Source organism: Carassius gibelio, chromosome B25, assembly GCF_023724105.1.
Source record: "Carassius gibelio isolate Cgi1373 ecotype wild population from Czech Republic chromosome B25, carGib1.2-hapl.c, whole genome shotgun sequence".
NCBI lineage: Eukaryota > Metazoa > Chordata > Actinopteri > Cypriniformes > Cyprinidae > Carassius > Carassius gibelio.
Window position 1 is genome coordinate 9,639,514 of NC_068420.1, and position 21,849 is coordinate 9,661,362.

The 21,849-nt window shown below is 34.0% G+C and overlaps 2 protein-coding genes and 1 long non-coding RNA gene across 3 annotated transcripts; all 3 read right to left on the reverse strand.

The window, feature by feature from the left end:
• Nucleotides 1–176: 176 nt before the first annotated feature.
• LOC128014499 (C-C motif chemokine 22) lies at nucleotides 177–2,438 on the reverse strand. Its single transcript, XM_052598117.1, has 3 exons — nucleotides 2,202–2,438; nucleotides 1,919–2,039; nucleotides 177–1,546 (listed from the first exon to the last, which is right to left on the reverse strand). Exons 1-3 carry the CDS (start codon nucleotides 2,329–2,331, stop codon nucleotides 1,438–1,440), a joined length of 360 nt encoding a protein of 119 aa, XP_052454077.1. The 5' UTR covers nucleotides 2,332–2,438; the 3' UTR covers nucleotides 177–1,437.
• Nucleotides 2,439–10,315: 7,877 nt separating this feature from the next.
• On the reverse strand, nucleotides 10,316–10,949 carry LOC128013972 (uncharacterized). The gene is made up of 2 exons (XR_008183468.1): nucleotides 10,713–10,949; nucleotides 10,316–10,615 (listed from the first exon to the last, which is right to left on the reverse strand). It is a non-coding gene; the product is annotated as an uncharacterized LOC128013972 (long non-coding RNA).
• A 5,342-nt stretch (nucleotides 10,950–16,291) lies between these two features.
• LOC128014706 (C-C motif chemokine 4-like) lies at nucleotides 16,292–17,228 on the reverse strand. The gene is made up of 3 exons (XM_052598415.1): nucleotides 17,041–17,228; nucleotides 16,752–16,872; nucleotides 16,292–16,654 (listed from the first exon to the last, which is right to left on the reverse strand). Exons 1-3 carry the CDS (start codon nucleotides 17,102–17,104, stop codon nucleotides 16,528–16,530), a joined length of 312 nt encoding a protein of 103 aa, XP_052454375.1. The 5' UTR covers nucleotides 17,105–17,228; the 3' UTR covers nucleotides 16,292–16,527.
• Between the last annotated feature and the right edge of the window lie 4,621 nt (nucleotides 17,229–21,849).

Below are 21,849 nucleotides of genomic sequence, written 5' to 3' on the forward strand. Positions count from 1 at the left end.
TTAATTTAATTTAATTTTCATTCTCCAGGTATGATACAGCACCCAAGAAGCAGAGTGAGAATATGTGGTGAACTGCCAACAGCTATTTATATAGAGACTGTGAAATAGTTCAATGTAAAAGGAAAGAGCTGCATGTCAATATCAATGTCAATTCCAATGTCACTTTATTTATAAACCAGTATTTATTACAACAGCTGTTGACCCATGTGCTGTACATACATTTATATAATAAATAATAATAAAATTATTAGAAAGAAAAAAATGTATAAACATTTATATATGTAAAGTATTTTTAATGTTAAAAGTATTGAACGTAAAAGTACAAGTAAATGCAAAATGTTAAAGGAGCAAATAAATATTTAAAAATGTGAATATACAGTTAAAGCAGCAAGATTGTATTCAGTTTCAACCCTTTCTTCCATTTGATATCTTTTGGGTAAGCATAAGAGGCACTTTCATTCCAACATAAGAAAACATTACTGGAATTTGCATCTGAAGTGGCATATAGATCTGTTTAATCATGTTACTTAGAGGGGACATGAATGCATTTAACCTGCAACTAAAATGCATAAAAACAAAGCCTAAACTTTTTAAACACTATGAACACATACAAACCGTCACGTGAATAACAATCAGACATTAAACAAACACTCTCCCCTAAAACACAACATTTAAAATAAACGAAGTACATCATCCATTCTGTTTTCTAGACTAGGCCTACCACCAACCTGTCAGCTTTGTTTTGTCTGGTTCACAAAAGCAGTTAACAGCAAGTCTTGCACCCAAAAACCAGTGATTTACTGTAAGCTATTTTATCAAGTAGAAGAGCAGAAAGACTAGACGAAGCCATTGTAAAATTTGAGTTTATTAAGATAATCTGGGCTGTGTTTAAATGCACATTCAACTTACTATGTAGAGCAAGTGGTATAGCCCTCCACAATCAATGAAAAAATACTACTTTACAAAATCAGCTCTTGACATTACCTTTAAATGAAGCCGTTTTCTTAATACCAACAGTTTGAGGCATCTGTAATGATGTACATGTGCCCTCTAGTGGAATAGTCAAAAAGTTTTTGTGTCCTATTTTCATATAATAACAACAATAACAATAATAATAATATAAATAATGACTTTAGAATATTACAATATTCAGTATTCTTTTGTTCATAAAAAAATTAAACAAAAAATATTTACAAGATGCTTTTTAGAAAAACTTCTTGGAAACAATGGAAAAATAAATCAAAGACCTACAATATATATATATCATTAAAACATAAGTAAATACTATTTACACAAAAACTGCTACATGCCACAAAATCCAATAAAACGGCAGATACATAGATAATATTCAGCAAGGCAAATAATAATAGAATAATGTCAAATAATAGCACTGAAATGTTTCTCCTAAAATTCTAATCAGACAATATTTTCCAAGTTTCATTTTGCTGAATTTGAAGCCTGATTATTGTCTACGTGCTCTATGGCCCGCTTGACCCAGGCACTCGCAGGGTTTGCACAGAATTGTTTCTTCTTAATTGTTACGAACCTAAAAAAGATTCCAGACAAAAGCATTAGAACAACATGAATGTGAGGTTGCATATTAGTTTACAGTACATGCACATAGAAAGTACTGGCCAATATAAATTAAATTAAAATTAAATTAAATGTATGCATTTAGCAGACGCTTTTATCCAAAGCGACTTAAAGTGCATTCAGGCTATCTATTTTTACATATCATAATACAATATAATTACATGGGTTATGATTAGGTTTAGGTTCATGGTTAGTACTTAATTATTACCCAGTTATTGAAATTATTATGATAAATACATAGTATTTACATATGGAACGGGACTGTACAATTAAATGCTATCATTTTAATAATATAGGTGTACATCTAAACATGGGGGATACTCACACAACGTGTTTGAGGGGGCAAATACTACTTGTCCAGAAATAAGACTGCAGCTGTTTCAGAGGTATTCGACTGGTTTCATTAAAGCAACAGATACTGTTTGCCAAGTCAACCGACATTGTGCCTGAAAAGGTTTTTAAAATACAGAATAAATACAGGTTATCCAATATTCTTAGAAAGAGATTTAAAAACTGTTTTAGTTTGTTCAAATGAAGCCTCCTCTTAAAAAAAAGATTTAATCTGAAGCCTGAAACTTCTACATTCTATGACAGAAACAGACACTCACCAGCTGAGGTAAGCTGCAGAACACAGTACAGCGTCAGAAACAGTGATGAAATCTTCATGAAGGTCTTCATTCTCAAGGCAGCGTATGAGAGACAGGGAGAGTGAGCGCATGTGGTGAACTGCCAGTCCATTTATAGTGACAGTATTCATGTTGAAAGAAATACTCTATGCTTATTCTCAGGACCAGTGACATAGCCTTTTCCAAGTACAAAACCACACTCTCTTTAAACCTTCTTCCTCTTTATGCATGTGGTTTTTAAACGTGCTAAAAGGATGCATTTAAAGTAAATACCCTACTTCTCTCATCACAAAAGTCATAAAACTCATAAAATGATGTTGCATTATGATGCTTTTTTAAAGATCATTATTTTGTGTGTTTGGTGTAACAGAATATGTTGACATGCTTTAATGTTCAAAAACACATTATTTTTCAAACACTGTACATTATTGTACGGGTAGGTCGTGTGACAGAAACAGTGATGAAGCTTGTATGTGTTTGCGGTACATAAGCCACAGACGGTTAAGACAACTGACTCCACTGTGTGACCCTTTCTCTCTCTCTGTCACACACGCGTGTGCACAAATACACACACACACACATACACAAACTCCCCATTTGATCATGCAATAGCAAATACTTAAACTAATAACAAAACATACTTACAGTGGCTGATTCAGAAGTGTCCGATTGTTGTAGCAAAGTCAGAATGACCTCCTCTTGAAATCGCATCATTTGACCCCTTTAAATTCGGCCTATTGTTCTGCTGTTGAACCTTTACTATTCATTCATTAGCATCTGCTTGGATACAAGTGAAAAGACATGCTCTGAGTTTAACTTTAATTCTGATATATGTATTATATTACTTTGACTTTATAACACATGAAGCATCCCTCTTTAACACCACCACAGTCATTTAAATTGCATAGAAATCTGTTGATGTTTCAAATATACTTAATGGACTGCAATAGTCATTTTTTCATAAAGGATATAATTGTTTTAATGATGGCCTAAACAGCTCATAAAAGTTTCAAACATTTGCCTGTTTCAGAAGAAACTAGATTAAAGTATTGTATTATGATTACAGATTGTAAATAATGACCATAACAGATCACAATTTTTCATTCTAATATGAACTGATTGGAAAAACAACCTTGAAGAACAAAACTCACAAGTAATTAGTAAATTAAAAGGTATACTTTAATAACGGACAATAAAACAAAGGAAATCTTGCACATGCTAACTTAAATGAAGTATTCTCTATATTTAAAAAGGCAATAACAAAATAGCTAATTTAAAGTTTAAATCAGATCGGTAAGGCTTACTGACACAAAGATCGCGAGACCAACTCATTTATAGAGGCATACATTACAATGGTTGTTATGGAACGTGGCAGTCAATGAAAACACACAACAGAGAGAATAAATGAAACAGTTTTAAATATCAACATTCCAGAGAACACCACACTTTTGCAGATGAGGAAAAGGGAACTAAATGAATTAATGAGACTCCGGGTGAACAGCATAACTAATCAGACCACTTAGGAAAACTAGGTCACAGGCGAAGGAAAACGAAACTCAAAACATTGTGAAACTTCTTTCCTCTCCAAAACAGTAGGAAGTAAAATTAAAATAAATGTGAAAAAGTGAAGTGACATACAGCCAAATATGGTGACCCATACTCAGAATTCATGTTCTGCATTTTACCCATCCAAAGTGCACACACACATCAGTGAACACACACACCCGGAGCAGTGGGCAGCCATTTATGCTGCGGCGCCCGGGGAGCAGTTGGGGGTTCGAGGCATTGCTCAAGGGCACCCAAGTTGTGGTACTGCCGGCCCGAGTTTCATACCCACAATCTTAGGGTTAAGAGTCAAACTCTCAAATCACTAGGCCACAACTTCCCCCAGAAAATCCAATGTCTAGAAAAGAAGGAACATTAACCTCCCGGGATTTGTACCCACAGCCTCAGAAGTTTAGAACCAGCGGTTTAGCAGAGTGCACCACTCAGTCGACTTGGAGGATGGAGTGGAGGATGTTAACTGTGACAAGTTGATTGACAGGCCAGTTTCCAGTGACAGGGTATGTGTAACGGGGCGACAGGCAAGATTTTGGCAGGATGGGCATGGAATTTGAGGGGTGGTGGAGACTGGCAGGGATTAGTGAGGTGGATTGCTGGAATGAAGTATAGGTCTATATATAGTGGGGAGTGAAGGAGGGTCGATTGTGGTGAGCGTTGTTTTCCTGTCACACCAGCTCTGTCAAAGTGGACATTTAAAAAAAAAAATCATTTAAACAGTATCATTCTGGCGACATGTTGCATTTTCAGCGAAGAAGCTCACGTTATTGTCTTTATCCAAGACATGTCTGGTCTTTCACAAAATTGACTTTTATGTGTCATAACCCTGAGGGAAAACATTTTTGTTTAAAGGGCTTGCATGCAATCTGCATTAAAAATAATGATATATGAGGAATTGGAAATTGAAACAACACCTTTCAGAGGCTTTTATCTTGATCAAAGGGGAATTTGATCTCCTGGTAAAACAAAATGTAATATTACTTTGAGTGGAATTTTACAAATACTCAAAGACAAGATTGTGCTTCAGAAGACAGATTTTGCAGTACGGTGTCAGCCACATATCACTCTAGCAATGCCCTATACTGTGTGGAACAACACATTTTGGATTGTATCCTGCTATAAACAGACATCAAACAGTGAAGGTGAATTAGTTTCATGTTGATTCTCTGAGGCAGTAACACAATCTTTTCGTAGAGAAATAGAAAGCAGTCTGTTTCTGAATGCTCTAATTCCTCTTTATTCTACGTAGCTGTAGCTGTTGGGTGCTAAAAATGCATAAGAGAAAATGCAGCATTTCACACCGGAAACACCCTGCTTCTTAATTAAACTAGGCCTAATAGTGTGTTGCCAAACCCTAGGATTGTTCATTTGTTACCGTCTTCTAACTTAACATAAATAAAACATTTGACTAAAGTGAAAGTGTTTTTCTATGAGAGTGAATTGTGTGAAGTGCATGCAGCTACACCTTGAAAGGAAATGAAAATGTTTTTTATTTTTTATCCACTTGCAGTTTTACCAAGGTTATGCAAGATTGTCACATTAATGTAGCCAAAACAAACTGACACAACAGATACCAAAATACCAACACAGAATATCTATGATCTAGAGCTTTTCACTTACTTACAGGCAGCTTAATCCATGTCAAAGTGTACATTATGACCACAACAGATCATGCACTATTTCTGAAATATACAATATATTGTTTCTAAAACATTTAAAATATATTCTCAAAAATGAGCTGGAAAACAAATGCTCATTCTCATGCTCATGACTCACTCATCTGAGTCAGCTAAGATGGAAAATTAAATATTATTATGAAAGCTCTGCAAAATCAGAAGACAACTTTAGAAATGCACTTTTATTATAAAAAAAGACATGTTAAAGTCCACAAAACACAACAATGCATCTTGCAACATCACATCACAATAGCTGATCTGGGACAGTTGCTTCCGGTCCAGTAAAAAGTCACCGCTAGATTCACAAGAATTTTCTTTTTATAGAACTGGACACAGCATGATGACGTACTTCAAGTGCACGAGGAGCTGAAAGTATTCATTACGTATTAGAACTAGTGTGAAAATGGCAAAAAGTTTACCTTTAAACTTAATATACATTTATTTATTAAAGCACTCATTTACATCTTGCATGATATGAGGATGAAAAAAAATTGAGCAAATTTTCAGTTTTGAGTGAACCGTTTCTTTAAAACACTGCTATGGTCATGGTCTTAACTTAAAGGGACAATAAGTAACTTTTTAGGTATTTTATTATCTAAAATCAATATTTCTATTCATAAATATGCCCTCAATGGTGTACAAATACATATGCCAATGTTTAAACTAATCCTCGTAAATGAAGAATTTATTATCTTTATATACATGGGACGGGTAGGTTTTTTTTTTTTTTTTTTTTTTTTTTTTTTTTAGCTTTTTTTTTTTTTTTATTTTTTTATTGACATTTATTGAACCTTAACAAAAAAAGGCATTCGAAGTTTCAGATTTACAATCAAACCTGAGCGTACATACAAATATTACAACACAATATACATATTCACATCAGCAGGCAAGAAAAGTTGAAGCCTAGGTGAAAATAAAACTAAAAGAAAAAGAAAAAGAAAAAATTTAAATAAAATACAAATAAAGTTAAATGAACAAATAAATATATAAAGTAGGGGAGTAGGACAATATTCAAATTATAAAATCAAAGTCTTCCAATAAGGAGTACAAATACACTGCTTTAGGACTTTTCATCCTTCTCACGGTCTCCAAATATACTTTAAACTCCTCCTTAAAAACCACTAATTTTGGAGGGATTTTGAAAAATTTACATTTGTGTATATAAAATTTCAGCAAAAGCAACACATTATTAATAACATAGGATACCTTTTTATCCTTTATTAATAGCCCAAATTTAATAAATTCCCACGACAGTATCAACCTTACAGGTATTCTTTGTTGCATCCATCTCAATGCATCATTCCAAAATGTGTTTACCAAACTGCATTGAAAAAACAAGTGTTCAACCGTTTCTATCTCTACCTTACATATTTGACATAAATTTGAATCCCCAACATTAAATCTCGTTCTTAAAAATTCTTTTGTTGGATATATATGATTCAGAATTTTAAAGTGCACCTCTTTACATTTAGGATTAACAGGAAATGAAAGAAAATTGGTCCTAATTTTACACACTTCTTTCTTCTCATAATGACGAAAAATGTAATTTCTTAATACCGGTCCTGGGAAACATTGATGTATTAAACGGTCTCTTAAGAATTTGTTTGAACATTTTCTGTCAACAAAGCTTACATTTTCTATAATAAGTTCTTGTACTTTAGGTATTATCCTTGAATGTTTCAGATGTTCACTTACTAATTTAAGCATCTGTAATGGAATATTCTTGATAATTTTTTCATACATTTTAGAAGAGCAACTTATATTGTATTTACCACAAAAAGCAACATGGCTTAGTATATTTCCCACATTATCCACTAAATGTGTTAGTGACCATATGCCCTTCTGCCACCACTCATCAATAAACAAAGATTTTCTGTTCACAGTTATACATCTGTTGTTCCAGATTGACATATTATGAGGGCTAAAATTATGCTTGAAAATCAATTTCCAGTATAATAATACTTGTTGATGGAAAGCAGAAAGTTTTACAGGGAGTTTCGAAAGTTCAAAGTCACATTGCAGCAGAAAACTTATGCCACCACATTTATTAAATACGATAGTAGGAATCTCAAACCAGAAAGAGGACTTATCATTAATGAAAGCCTGCAACCATCTAAGTTTAATGACCCCATTCATAATATCAAAGTCAATCGTTTTAAGACCTCCTTCTTCATAATCTTTAATCATGTCACTTTTACGTATATAATGACTTTTCATTTTCCATATAAAATCAAAGTTTAATTTGTTAACTGCCTTTATCCTTTTTGCAGAAACTGATAAAGAGAAACATGGATAGATGAATCTAGAAAGATTCTCTACTTTTGTCAATAAAATTCTTCCAAAAATTGTTATGTCTCTCTGCAGCCAAGTATTCATTATTAATTTACAATTATCCAAAGTTTTATCAAAATTTAAATGTTCTAAATTATCCATCCTCTTAGATAACCAGATACCTAAATATTTGACTTCATTTTTCACTGGGATATTATATAATGTTACATTAGGATGATCATGAATGGCCAATAACTCACATTTTGACATATTTAGCTTTAAACCTGAAGCTTCTGAAAAAAACTTAATTAACTGAAGTGCTAGGGGTATTTGCTGTTCATTTCTTAAAAAAAGAGTAGTGTCATCAGCAAATTGACTGACAATAAAATTATTACCTTCAAAATCAATGCCTAATATGGTTCCCATTTTGAGTAAAAATGGGACGGGTAGGTTGACGGAGGCTTCCATGTAGTTCCGCCATCTTGCAAAACTATAATAGCAGAGAGGGACAAAAAGTACTAAGCCAACGCGTTTCCACAGCGCGTTTTCGGTCAGAGCCAGAAACGCAGGTGCAGAGCAGTGAGAGGCGCTTGAAACTGCACCGGCAAGTTTAAAAGTCTGGATTGCATTCTTATTATGGACCATAAATATGCCGCGCCACAGGAGAAGAAACCATCGTCGCCAAAACAGTCAAAAATAGAACGTAAAAGGAAACGTGACCGTAGATTACAGAAAACAAGAGTTAATGTCGGGGAAGCTTTTTCTAGGTGGAAAGAGCTAATGCTGGATAAAGATTTCAAAAGAGACGCTGAAGTGGCCAGTTTTCTTCTCGACAGGTAGGTCAGTGTTACAATCTATATTATAATATATTTTTTATATCTAACAATGCATATAATTCAGAAAATATAACGAATAAATTAGACATAACTACTAATTACAATATTTCATGTTTTCCACAGTCAGTAATTCATACTGTAACATTCGTTTGTTAGTTGTCATGTTGCAGTTTGTTTGAAATAACACACCTGTTCACCTGAAGGAAAACTCGACGAAGTGCTATTAGAAGACATCCTGTCAAAGCTTTTTGGTACATATCGCCTACCGTAGATGCAACGCGCATTTGAAAAAGCGAGGCGCTGGAGAGCAAAATTAGTTTGAATGCAAAATACAATTTCACCACTAGATGGGAGTAATTCCTAATCAGTGTCCCTTTAAGAAAATAGGATCTTGAACATTCAAAAAAATTACTTTCGCTCTTTTCAGAGAAAAGAATTCTGAGAAGACATTTTAGAGCATGCACAGATTCTTATAGCCTGCTGACTATAAGATATATTTCTCCAACAGATATTCAAGTAAATGCATTACTGAGACATATGATGAAATGATTTTAACTTTCTTTTTCTCATCCGTTTTCTACTTCTGTTTTAATCCTCAGTGTTATAAGGAATGATGTAATTTATGTTCCCTCGAGTCGTCTTACTTAGAATTAAATATGTCACTGGGTCAAATATTCTGAGAAAGAGAGACGTAAGACCTACATCTCAGATATTCATGAAATTACACTATAATCTCATGAGAATGTATATGTATTTTCATAAAATGATTCTACAGAATGTACAATTACTTATGTTTGCAAAGACACTTACAATTCTCAAGTATTCACAGCATCTATACAATACAATACAATACTGACTTACAATACAAAACATTACGTATGAATAACTTTACAGACTTACAAATGAATCCTTACGAATGTTCAGTTGGCATACCAATGGCATTATGTTTTCATCTGCATTTATTAGCCTATATGAAATGTATTAATAATACTTTTTTTGTAGTAAAACCATGGTTAAATTTCATAAGTGAGACCACTTCTCCTAACTCCAAATGAGGCAGTTCCACCATCGTGTAACTTTCTTAATCTGAAAATAAACATTTTACCCACTCAGTTTTTAGATGCTGCAATAAGAAAGAAGGAAGCAGATTTATTGTAAATGGAATTAATACTGTTGTTGCACCATGTGTGGTTTTAAAATCACCCACTCAGCATTTTCCACCATTTGTATTGCAACACATTTGTACATTTGTACTGTAATGCACTGCAACAGACAGACTGAACATTTTGCTCTAGACTGGCCTTGATTGTCTCATTTAAACGTAAATTTTAAGCACTGAACATGAAATGTTTCTTTACAGTAATAGACCAGTTTTCTTCACTTTTAAAAACATTGGTCTTTTTAAAACATTTACAGTCATATAAATAACTAGTATCTTATGAGGAGTTGCTGTTGATATGGATGCAGAGCACTGCCGTTATTTTTTTATTTATTGGATTTTTATATCTTTTTTTTTTCATCTATCTTTACTATTGTCTTTAAAATAATAGCTTTTTTATTAATTGGTCAGAAACCATTGGGTAGCACACAAAGCATATTACAAATCAGGATCACAACAGAAAAGCAAATAATAATAATAATAATAATAACAACAACAATCATCAACAAAATCATATCAAAAGAACAAAAAGAGAGAAAACATACAGAATATTAATCATAACACATAATGGGTGAAAACAAAAACAACCATGTCCAATTTATATCGCCATATTTATTTTAACTAAACAAATATAGGGTATGTAGATTTATATTACATTTTTCATATTATGGGTAACATGCTGGGATCTTCACTAACCCCCAAATATCTTTATGGTACTTCCCACATTCTGTTAAATAACATACGTTTATCCATATGACAGAATCTTATTTTTTCTAGGGATATAAAGTCTTTTATCATACCCTTTCCCTATATAAGGGAGGGCTATCTTCAACCCATTTATTCATAATGGCTTTCCTTGCCAGCATCAACAAAGGATGACATGTCTTTATGTTCCTGTTAAGGAGGAGGCAAGATGCAGATGAACACATAACTTTACAAACTTTTGAAAAGGCCTCAGAAATTAATGTCTAAAAAATGTCCAACTTCTTACATTGCCACTGTAATGATGAGCCAGAGACGTTTGGATCCAAATGCAGCGCTTTATTTAAGAATGGTCAGGCAGAAATCAGAAATAGCGTCGTGTGTGTTAGGGATAACCAGAGTCGAAACCAGAAACAAGCAGAGATCGGGGCAGGCAGCAGAGAATCAGAGTACACAGTCCAAAGATTAAACACGGGAATGACAAACACAGGGAGAAATGCCTGGAAATGTTAAACAGGCTAAACAAGACTTTGCAAACTGGTGGAGTGAGTGTGCTACTTATATGTGTGTGTGTGTTAGCTGAAATGAGGTGCAGGTGTGAGTGCAGATGCAGGTGTTTGTGTGCAATCATTACCAGGAATGAGGCAGGATGGGAAATGGAGTCCTGAGGTGAGTGCCCTCTACAGAAGATCATGGGCACTCCAACTAATGATCGTGACAGCCACAGACAATGGAAGAAAGTACCAAAGGAATTTTTACACTTCATACAGTTAGGGGACAGTTGTTTGTTAAATTTGCCATATCTATATGGTGACACATATGCTTGGTGTACTATATTAAACTGCATTTCTCTAAGTTTACTACAAACAGAAATAGTAACAGAGAGTTTAAGAAAGTTTTCCCATGAAGCATCGTACCTAGTGTTTTTACTCCAGGATTTCCGGAGATCAATAAGCTTGTTCTGCCTATGCTCATAAGGAGTAAAATTTTTATACCATTTCTGAGAGTGTCTGAACAACAAAGAAAAACTTTCTCCCCCCAAAAAAGATCATTATTTCTGATGGAGAGTCCACCATTCCTAACACTAAGATAATGTTATGGAGTGACAGAGACATGAGAATCCATGCAAAGCTTCTCTCTTAAATGAGGTCGAAACAGGCAAGGGTCTGAAAATGGCACACAGATATATTGAGGGCTAAAGAAGAGTAAATCCAAAACGGACGTGGTAGAATAGTAAGATGCTGGTCCGGGCTAAACGTCCCGTTACATTTCGTCAGCTCTACAAGCGACGCAGTGGTCCGGACAAACTTTTAAAACAGTTCATCTTTTTAATTTATTTTGTTAAAATTTTCATTTTGTATTATTAATTGTTATATATATGTATAAAGGGTGTTTTGTAAGTAATGTCACCTCTTTGTACGTAATGTTGATATTTTCTATCCTTTTATCTTTGTTACTTTTACCTAGTAGAAATAATAAGAAAAATAACTAACGTAATTTTTTACGTTTTATGACACGAGGGCGCTAAAGTCTTCTTTTTTTACCCCCTCCCCCTCCAGCAATTTGCACTACATCATCAGACATCAAAAATCCATATTTTGAGGGCCTCTGCCTTTTGTTCATGTTTGTTTTACCAATGTACATCTGCCAATGTAACATTTCATACATTTTAGAAAGTAAACCTTATGTGTGTGATATTTACCAATGAACAATAAATTAAATATTAAATAAATTAGTAAATTAATAATACCTCAACCTGAATTTTCTGTTGAATTTTGTATTTTAAGCAAAATAACAACATATACAAATAAACCACAGTAAAATAATGACAAATAATTTCCACAATTTAACTTGTTTTCATCGTTTTTGAGTAATAATAATAATAATAATAAACGCATCTTACACTATATTGAAAACACATGAACTGCAAGTGACCATGCACACACACACACACACACACACACACACACACACATTTAACTCTTCAAGACCTCCATCGTCTATAAAGCAATCCCAGCTACAGTAGCCAGGGTGGTCATCTGAGGAGTAAACCCCCAAAAGCACTCCCTGTTGTCCATTTCCCTGGTGACCAGACCCACAGTCTTTGTCTGCACTGTAGGCCACTGCACCTAGATGCTGTATGGCTTTCTGTACATTTTATAGTGTCTTTGAATATCTTCACAGCACCTGTTCAGTATCAAAAACGAAAAAAAAAAAAAAAGACACAATTCAGAGAATAAATGACAAAAATCAGAAGTAAAAAAAAAACACCACGATCATCTAAAAGTTGACTGACTAAAAGTATGTTTTTATCAAGCCAATTGTGCAAAAAGAGATTTATTTTTATATCTAATATTTGTATTATTCCAAATAAAGTAACTATGCTGGTATTCTAGAAATGTCTAAGTTGCAGCACAATAACAAAAGTGTAAGCAGTTTTTGTAATGAAGTGAGTTTTAGAATTCCAAAAAATTTGGACTATAATTTTTTCCAGCATTCCACAAATTTGTACAGAAACATCCAGTACCATTGCAGGATAGATGCCTTAGAAAGTAACACTCATTGACAGGTCACGCTGTAATCAAGAATTTAATTTGCGTCAGATAGAGAGAATAAGAGGTTCAAAATTAAGCTTTGACCTCTTTTTCTGATCTTTAATTATAATTATACCTACATGAGGAACTGGAAAAGAAGCAACACCTTTCAGAGACTGGAAGATTTTGAGCTACTGGTGAAATAAAAAATTGTTTTACTCTTGAATTTTACAAATACTCAAAGACAAGATTGTGCTTCAGAAGACAGATTTTGCAGTACAGTGTCAGCCACATATCACTCTAGCAATGCCCTATACTGTGTGGAACAACACATTTGGATTGTATCCTGCTATAAACAGACATCAAACAGTGAAGGTGAATTCGTTTCATGTTGATTCTCTGAGGCAGTAACACAATCTTTCCGTAGAGAAGTAGAAAGCAGTCTTAATTAAACTAGGCCTAATGGTGTGTTGCCAAACCCTAGGATTGTTCATTTGTTAGCGTCTTCTAACTTTTAACATAAAACGTTTGATGAAAGTGAAAGTTTTTTTTCTATGAGAGTGAATTATGTGCAGCTACACCTTAAAAGGAAATTAAAATGATTTCTATTTTTTATTATCCACTTGCAGTTCTACCAAGGTTATGCAAGATTGTCACATTAATGTAGCCAAAACAAACAAACTAACTAAACACAACAGAAACCAACACAGAATTTGTAATGGTTTTACTGTTTATAATGGGAGCTGAATCGGTTTTATTGGTTTTAATATTGGTTTTCTCTAGTGGTTCCATTTTTTCCATTTCCAATTTCCACAAAATAGTAGCTTTTAAGATGTACCACCGCAGTGACAGAGTTTACATGAAAACCTAGATCATTTCATGTACTTACAGGCAGCTTAATGTCAAAGTTTCTGTTAAAGTAGCAGTTTCGGTTCAAATTTTGGCCATCTACTCAAAACTACTACTCTTACTATTTTGAATTGAACTTTGACCTCTAGGTCTGAGAAGCTTTGATTTTGATGGACTTTTCCTTTTCTTTTCTTTTTTGACCCAGTGACATCTGTCTTTCTTTAATGTCTGAGAGTGAATCCACAAATACATCCTTCTTATAATAACAGCTGCTATATACTGTATTTAATGGAGGGATCCAAGCCATATCAAAAGAGTGTAATAGAGATTTTGGAGGTAGGCTGAAATCATCACATTCTAGAAACCACCAAAACACCTGTGTTATTCAGAATGACTGAAATAAATGAACTTTTCCACAACATTCTAATTTATTGAGATGCACTTGTATGTTTTAAGCTTGGCTCACACTACAGAATTTTTGCTTGATTTAGTGCCAATTTCCATCTCCTGAGAATCGGAGCAAACATCTTGCCAAAAACACCTCGATCTGTCCCAATGTTCAGGGTGGATTATATGGTAGTGTGAGGCGTTCACCGTTCGGATCTTGCACCTACTGATCTGCTCGCACACAAATCGGGGCACCCAGATATGTTTGATATTTAAGATTTAAATCAGGATGATGATAGCTATGATGAATGTGGGACACTGCCTAATTTTGGACACTTAAGGTTTCTTGTTTGTAGATCCACCATAAATAAATGAATTCCAGTTTCTACCCAAAGGTCAGTGACATAGAGTTTTGACAAACTTGATATTAAGACGTAGAAATTGATTTTAAACAATCCTGCTACTTTTTTGTCTAATGTGCTTATTAAATATTTGTCCATCATGAAATTGTATAACTATGTATAAACTATGTATTTCATATTTTAATCAAATTTCCTACCGTCCCACTTTAAGAAATATGGTTTCGAAAAGTGGGAGAGTATGATTAGCCTCGGCCATGGTTTGTGGGGCAAAAATGATTATTTACAGGGTTTAGGTGTTGTTATGCAATGCTGTTATTGTAGATGGGATTATAGATGATATTGGTGGTGTCTAACATGCAAAGGACTGCTTGTTTTCAGAGATTTAATGAGTTAACCTCAGTAGGTTGTATTTATTCAGGTAGTTCTCAAGGTTTATGCAGGCTAGCTGTAAGAGGTTTTCAAAAAGACAGTTATGGTTGATTGTGTTTGTTTAGTAAAAAGAAAGAGTTAGGCAAATTGGTCTTAAATGTTTTTAACAGCAGTTCACTGCATGTTCATGAATTCTGAATCAGGGTTGATCTAGCCAAGGTTGATCTAAGTTAAACTTAACTTAACCTAAAGACTCAAATGTGGTTGTATATTTTGCCTTCAAATAGGCCTATAGTTTATGCCTGCTGTGGTTGTATGTGTTTGTTGAACTAGAGAACAGTAAAGAATTCTGTCTACTGTATAGCAGGTCTATGAAAATAGTTGCTTGATGTCTTAATAAATGCATAATGAAATTAATAAAAAATATCATATTGTATTATTTGTCTTATGATGTTTGATTATTTTATCCATCCATAACCAAGAGAAATACTAACTTTTAAGATTTGGCTATTCTACATGAAAGGTGATTTTGACCTTTTATCACAGACTTATTATGATAAAATAATGTGTCCCACATTAGGAAGCTGCAGATGTTCTCAAACGACTGGCACTAAGAGCACTAATATGTCTATCATTTCTTTCATTAATGTGTTCTCTGCATTTTCTCTTTTGATTTTTTTAGGGCACATCCTAGGGTTTTTGAAATGGTATTAGGTGTGGATTTAATGTTTTGGCTACACATCTCAATATGTCACATATATCTGAAATGCACTGGGTGAGTGCAGAAAGCTACTAGCATGCTAAAAAAAACTGTGACGATCTGCTGTGTGAGATCACGGAGCTCCCTCTGGCATGATAATCTTAATGATATCTTGCAGTGTGTGATGTGGCACGATGTTCAAATCTTGTAGTAGGTGCATGTTTAATATTTGAGGGAAGATAATCTGCCAAGAATCTCCTTATGTGTGTCCTGCAACCAGATTTCAAAATCAGTTATATGATTTTAAAACTCCTGCAGTATGAGCTCGGCTTAAGACTCATTTATACTGAGAGAGAATTTTTATTTTTTTTGATAAACACTACATTAAATAATTTATATGTTAGCATTGTATATAATACTTAAAAACATTATTATTAATAGAAAATATAACTAATTCATATACTGGAAAACCCGCTTTTGTCAGTTTGTAATTCAAAGGTATAATGATGCAGATTTTGCCTTACATGACCACAACAGATCAATCACTATTTTTGAAATATAAAATACGTTTTTATAAAACATTTAAAATACATTCTCATTGTCTGCCAAGAATCAGCCAAGATGGAAAATTACATATTATTATGAATGATCTCCATCAGAAGACAACTATAGATATTCCCTTTTATTATAAAAAGACATGTTAAAGTCCACAAAACACAACAATTCAACTACACATTAATTTAAATTCACAGAAAACTGCTTTTGAATCAGCTTGTGTAAAATGAAATATAATTTCAACAAATCAAATATTATCATTTATTTTAATAAAAGCATGATAGTTGCTCTACAGAAATAATTATGAATTATGACTTTCCCCATTAAATACTAAAAAAGATGCAGTATTTATACTGTAGTGCTTAGAGTCTTTGCTGTAGCTGCTGTTGTTCTGCTGTTCACTTCCGCAATATGGCTGTTCACCCAGCTGTTGTATGGATCTAAACAGAACTCCCTTCCAGCAGCTGTTCGAAACCTGGACCGAAATAAAACATCAAAACAATTTCAAAGTAAGAGATTTCACTAAACAGACTCATTCAGTTTGGCTCCGAAAATCTCTAGAGGACACTTACACAATAGCTGGTCTGGGACAGTTGCTTCCGGTCCGGTAAAAAGACACCACCCGGTTCAAAGGAATTTTATTATTATAGAATTGGAAACAGCATGATGATTCTGTTTCAAGTGCATGAGGAGCTGAAAGAATTCAACTGGTATTAGAAAAAGTGTCAAAATGTCAAAAAGTTTACTGCTAAAATGCTGACAGGATTAATAGACTGAATTAAACACTGTCAAATATTTCCTGAAATGAAATGCATTGAGTGGTCATTGCACTGAAGTACATAATGTCAAATCACTACCCACCACTTGAAGTCAGCTGAATAGAGCAGAACAGCACCAGCAGCAACAGAGACATCAGGATCCTCATTCTTCAGAGTATCTTCTCACACAAAATCTGGTCTAGAAACGTGTGCTGAATGATTTGCTTGGTTCCTGTTATATAGTGAGGGAGAGAGAAGTTCTTGGAGCAGACATTCACAGAACTTGAAGCAACACTGAGTGATGATCACATCTGTTCCCTTTTTTGTTTTGTCTATTACTATGGATAAGCCGGGGGTGGGGGGGGGGTTACCATTTACTGCAGAGGATCCCGTGGTGAGAAAGCGATGTAATGCTAAATTTCTCCAAATCTGTTGTGATGAGCAAACACATCCATTTACATCTTGCATGATATGAGGATTTTGAGCAAAATTTCTTTTGAGTGAACTGTTTCTTTAAAACATTGCCATGGTCATGGTCTTAACTTAAGAGGAATAGGATCTTGAACATTCTGAAATTTATTTTCCTCTTTTAATAAAAGCTCTTTTTTATGTGACTTTTTTTCTGCTGAGAAGACATTTCAGATCATGCACAGAATAACTTAGCCTGCTGACTATAAGAGATATTTCTCCAACAGATATTCAAGGAAATGCATTACTGAGGACCAATATATGGTGAAATGAGTGACTTAAACCATTTATTTTCATAGTCCATTTCTACTTCTGTTTTATTTCTCCTCAGTTTTTTAAGGAAGGATACAATTGATGTTTCCTTCAAGTTATCTTACTCAGCATTAACTCTCACAGGGTCAAATATTCGAGAAAGAGAGATGTAAGGCATGCTTCTCAGATATTCATGGAATTACAATGTGATCTTATGAGAATTTATGTGTATTTTCATAAAATGTTTCTACAGTTCTGAAGTATTTACAGCATCTAAACAATACAATACTGACTTATTGACAACACCTAAAACATGACGTATGAATAACTTTACAGACTTACAAATGAATCCTTACAAATGTTCAGTTGTCATGCCAATGGCTTGATGTTTTCATCTGCATTTAATAGCCTATATGAAATTTATTAATTTACTTAATATGAAATGAGAAAATTTGGTTTTGTTTTGAGTGAGTTCTGTTGCTTGTTTCAAAGAATGCATAATGTACACTTAGGCTACACTTTAAACCCTTAAACTGTTCAACCTTTCTGCAATCATTTAACCCATTAATACTGACATTATTAGTTTTAAACTTGACCTTCCTCCACTGCTTTATCTCAAATATTAGTATTAACACTTTTTCTTCATATTTAAATTTTGCAGTGCTAATGAAATTTAACCATGGCTTTATTATAGTAGAAGTATCGATGATGTTTTTAGGCATACTGATTATCATTATAACCATTGTTTTACTACAAATGCTTACTTTAATTATATGGATATAATGGCATTTACTACAAATACAATGGTAAAACTATGGTTAGTGTTGCAAATTATAGTAGGTTCAACAATAGTAACCATAGTTTTGGTTTTATTTGTAGTAAAACCATTGTTAATTTTTGTAAGGGAGACCACTTCTCCTCACTTCTCACTTTTCACCATTTGTATTGCATCACATTTGTACTGTAATGCGCCGCAACAGACAGAGTGAACCCTTTGCTCTAGACTGGCCTTGATTGTGTCATTTAAGCGTGAATTTTAAGCACTGAACATGAAATGTTTCTTTAAAGTAATCGGTTTTCTTCACTTTTAGTGTGTAACTGTCTTTTTGAAACATTTACAGAAAACAGATGATTCTTCTGCACAATCTGACCTTGCTTCATCTGGTCGGAGGAGAACTGGCCCCCCAACTGAGCCTGGTTTCTCCCAAGTTTTTTTCTCCATTCTGTCACCGATGGAGTTTCGGTTCCTTGCCGCTGTCACCTCTGGCTTGCTTAGTTGGGGTCACTTCATTTACAGCGATATTGTTGACTTGATTGCAAATGATTGCACAGATACTATTTAAACTGAACTGATGTGATGACATCACTGAATTCAATGATGAACTGCCTTTAATTGTCATTTTGCATTATTGACACACTGTTTTCCTAATTAATGTTGTTCAGTTGCTTCGACACAATCTTTTGACTTGACTTGACTTGACAGTCATATAAATTACTAGTATCTTATGAGGAGTTTCTCAAGTGTCTCTGTTGTTGTCTTGTTGAAATTGCTGTTGAAATGGATGCAGAGCACTGCAGTTATCTTTATATTTATTAGATTTTTATATTTATTTATTTTTATCATCTATCTTTACTACTGTCTTTGAAATAATTGCTCTATTTATTAATTGGTGAGCAACCATTGGGTAGCACACAATGCATACTACAAATCAGGATCACAACAGAAAAGCCAATAATAATAATAGCAACAATAATATAAACAAAAGTAACAAAAACATATAAAAAAAAAAGAGAGAGAGATAAAACACACCATAACACATAATGGGCAAAAACAAAAACAACCATGTCCAATTTATATCAGCATATTTTTATAACTAACTAAACAAGTACGGGTATGTAGATTTATATTCAATTTTTCATATTATTTGTACCATGCTGGGATCTTTATCAACCCCCAAAGATCTCTATGGTTCTTCCCATATTCTGTTAAATAATGTACCCATTGTCACAATCCTCCTGTTTCTTTTGAGTTTTTTTTTCGTTATTTGGTCATTTTTCTTTTCTTGTTAGGTTAATTGTTTCTTTTAATTACTTTTCTTGTTTTATAAACCCTTTCTGTTTAGTTATGGTTGACGTTTGTTGAAGTATCATAGCGTGAAGTATAGTTAAGTTGTGTGTGTTTTTTTTCTCCACCCTAGTGAATATAAGGTATTTTATCATAAATTGCCTTTACCTATACAGGTGCTTCTCAATAAATTAAAATGTCAAGCAAAAGTTATTTTATTTCAGTAAATCAACTCAAATTGTGAAACTCATGTATTAAATAAATTAAATGCACACAAACTGAAGTAGTTTAAGTCTTTGGTTCTTTTAATTGTGATGATTTTGGCTCAGATTTAACAAAAACCCACCAATTCACAGTTCATCTCAATAAATTAGAATATGATGACATGCCAATCAGCTAATCAACTCAAAACACCTTCAAATGTTTTCTGAGCCTTCAAAATGGTCTCTGACAACCACTGACACCCTTCACAAAAAATTAATTCCCAATAAGCTTGTTGTTCACAGAGTGCTGTATCCAAGCATGTTAACAGAAAGTTGAGTGGAATGAAAAAGTGTGGAAGAAAAAGTCTTATGAGGGTTGTCAAGCAAACTGGATTCAAGAATTTTAGAGAACTTCACAGGGAATGCACTGAGGCTGGGGTCAAGGCATCAAGAGCCACCTCACACAGATGTGTCAAGGAATTTGGCTACAAAATTCCTCTTGTTAAGCCACTCCTGAACCATAGACAACGTCTGAGGTGTCTTACCTGGGCTAAGGAGAAGAAGAAATGGACTGTTGCCATTGGTCCAAAGTTAAAGGGAAGTCATGGCCTAGTGGTTAGAGAGTTTGACTCCTAACCCTAAGGTTGTGTGTTTGAGTCTTGGGCCGACAATACCATGACTTAGGTGCCCTTGAGCAAAGCACTGAACCCCCAATTGCTCCCTGGGTGCCGCAGCATAGATGGCTGCCCACTGCTTTGTGTGTATTTCCACTGCTGTGTGTGTGCACTTTGGATGGGCTAAATGCAGATCACGAATTCTGAGTATAAGTCATAATACTTGGCTGTATGTCATGTCATTCTTTTTTCACTCACTTTTTTTTCAGATGATAGCAAGTTTTGTAATTCATTTGGAAACCAAGGTCCTAAAGTCTGGAGGAAGGGTGAAGAAGCTCATAGCCCAAGTTTCCACAGTCTGAAATTATTTGGGGTGCAAAGTTATCTGCTGATGTTGATCCATTGTATTTTTTTTTTTAAACCAAAGTCACTGCACCCGATTACCAAGAAATCTTGGAGCACTTCATGCTTCCTTCTGCTGACCAGCTTTTTGAAGATGCTGATTTCATTTTTTTTAAAGCCAAGGCCACTGTCAAAGAAACCTGGGCTTCCATACCACCTCAGCAGAGCCACAAACTGATCACCTCCATGCCATGACTAATTGAGGCAGTAATTAAAAGCAAAAGGAGAGCCCCTACCAAGTATTGAGTACATGTAGAGTAAATTAACATACTTTACAGAAGGCCATCAATTCACTAAATGTATTTTTTTTTATGTTTTATGAAGTATTGTAATTTGTTGAGAAAGTGAATTTGTGGGTTTTTGTTTAATGTGAGCCAAAATCATCACAATTAAAAGAACCAAAAACATAAACAACTTCAGTCTGTGTGCAATTAATTTATTTAGCACATGAGTGTCACAATTTGAGTTGAATTACTGAAATTAACTTTTCCTCGACATTCTAATTTATTGAGAAGCACCTGTGTAAGGGAGGGCTATCTCCAACCAATTTATTCATAATGCCTTTCCTTGCCAGCATCAACAAAGGATGAAAAATGTCTTTATTTTCCTATTAAAGAGGCGACAAAATGCAGAGAAAACACATAATAAGGGAAGCTTTAACTAATTTTACAAACGTTTGAATGGGCCTCACAAATTAAAATCCAAAAAATGTCCAACTTCTTACATTCCCACAGACAATGGAACAAAGTACCAATGGAATTTTTACACTTCATACAGTTAGGAGACTTCTGTTTGTTAAATTTGCTATATTTAATATGGTGACACATAATCTTGATGTACTATATAAAACTGCAAGTTTACTGCAAACAGAAATAGTAACAGAGAGTTTAAGAATGTTTTCCCATGAA

Coding starts and splice junctions, on each gene's coding strand:
- LOC128014499 (XM_052598117.1), bottom strand. CDS start 2,331: ATGGACTGGCAGTTCACCACATGCGCTCACTCTCCCTGTCTCTCATAC. Junction 2,040..2,201: donor TCTGCAGCTTACCTCAGCTG/GTGAGTGTCTGT, acceptor AAACCTTTTCAG/GCACAATGTCGGTTGACTTG. Junction 1,547..1,918: donor TGCCCCCTCAAACACGTTGT/GTGAGTATCCCC, acceptor AATCTTTTTTAG/GTTCGTAACAATTAAGAAGA.
- LOC128014706 (XM_052598415.1), bottom strand. CDS start 17,104: ATGAGGATCCTGATGTCTCTGTTGCTGCTGGTGCTGTTCTGCTCTATT. Junction 16,873..17,040: donor TATTCAGCTGACTTCAAGTG/GTGGGTAGTGAT, acceptor GAATTCTTTCAG/CTCCTCATGCACTTGAAACA. Junction 16,655..16,751: donor TGTCCCAGACCAGCTATTGT/GTAAGTGTCCTC, acceptor ATTTCGGTCCAG/GTTTCGAACAGCTGCTGGAA.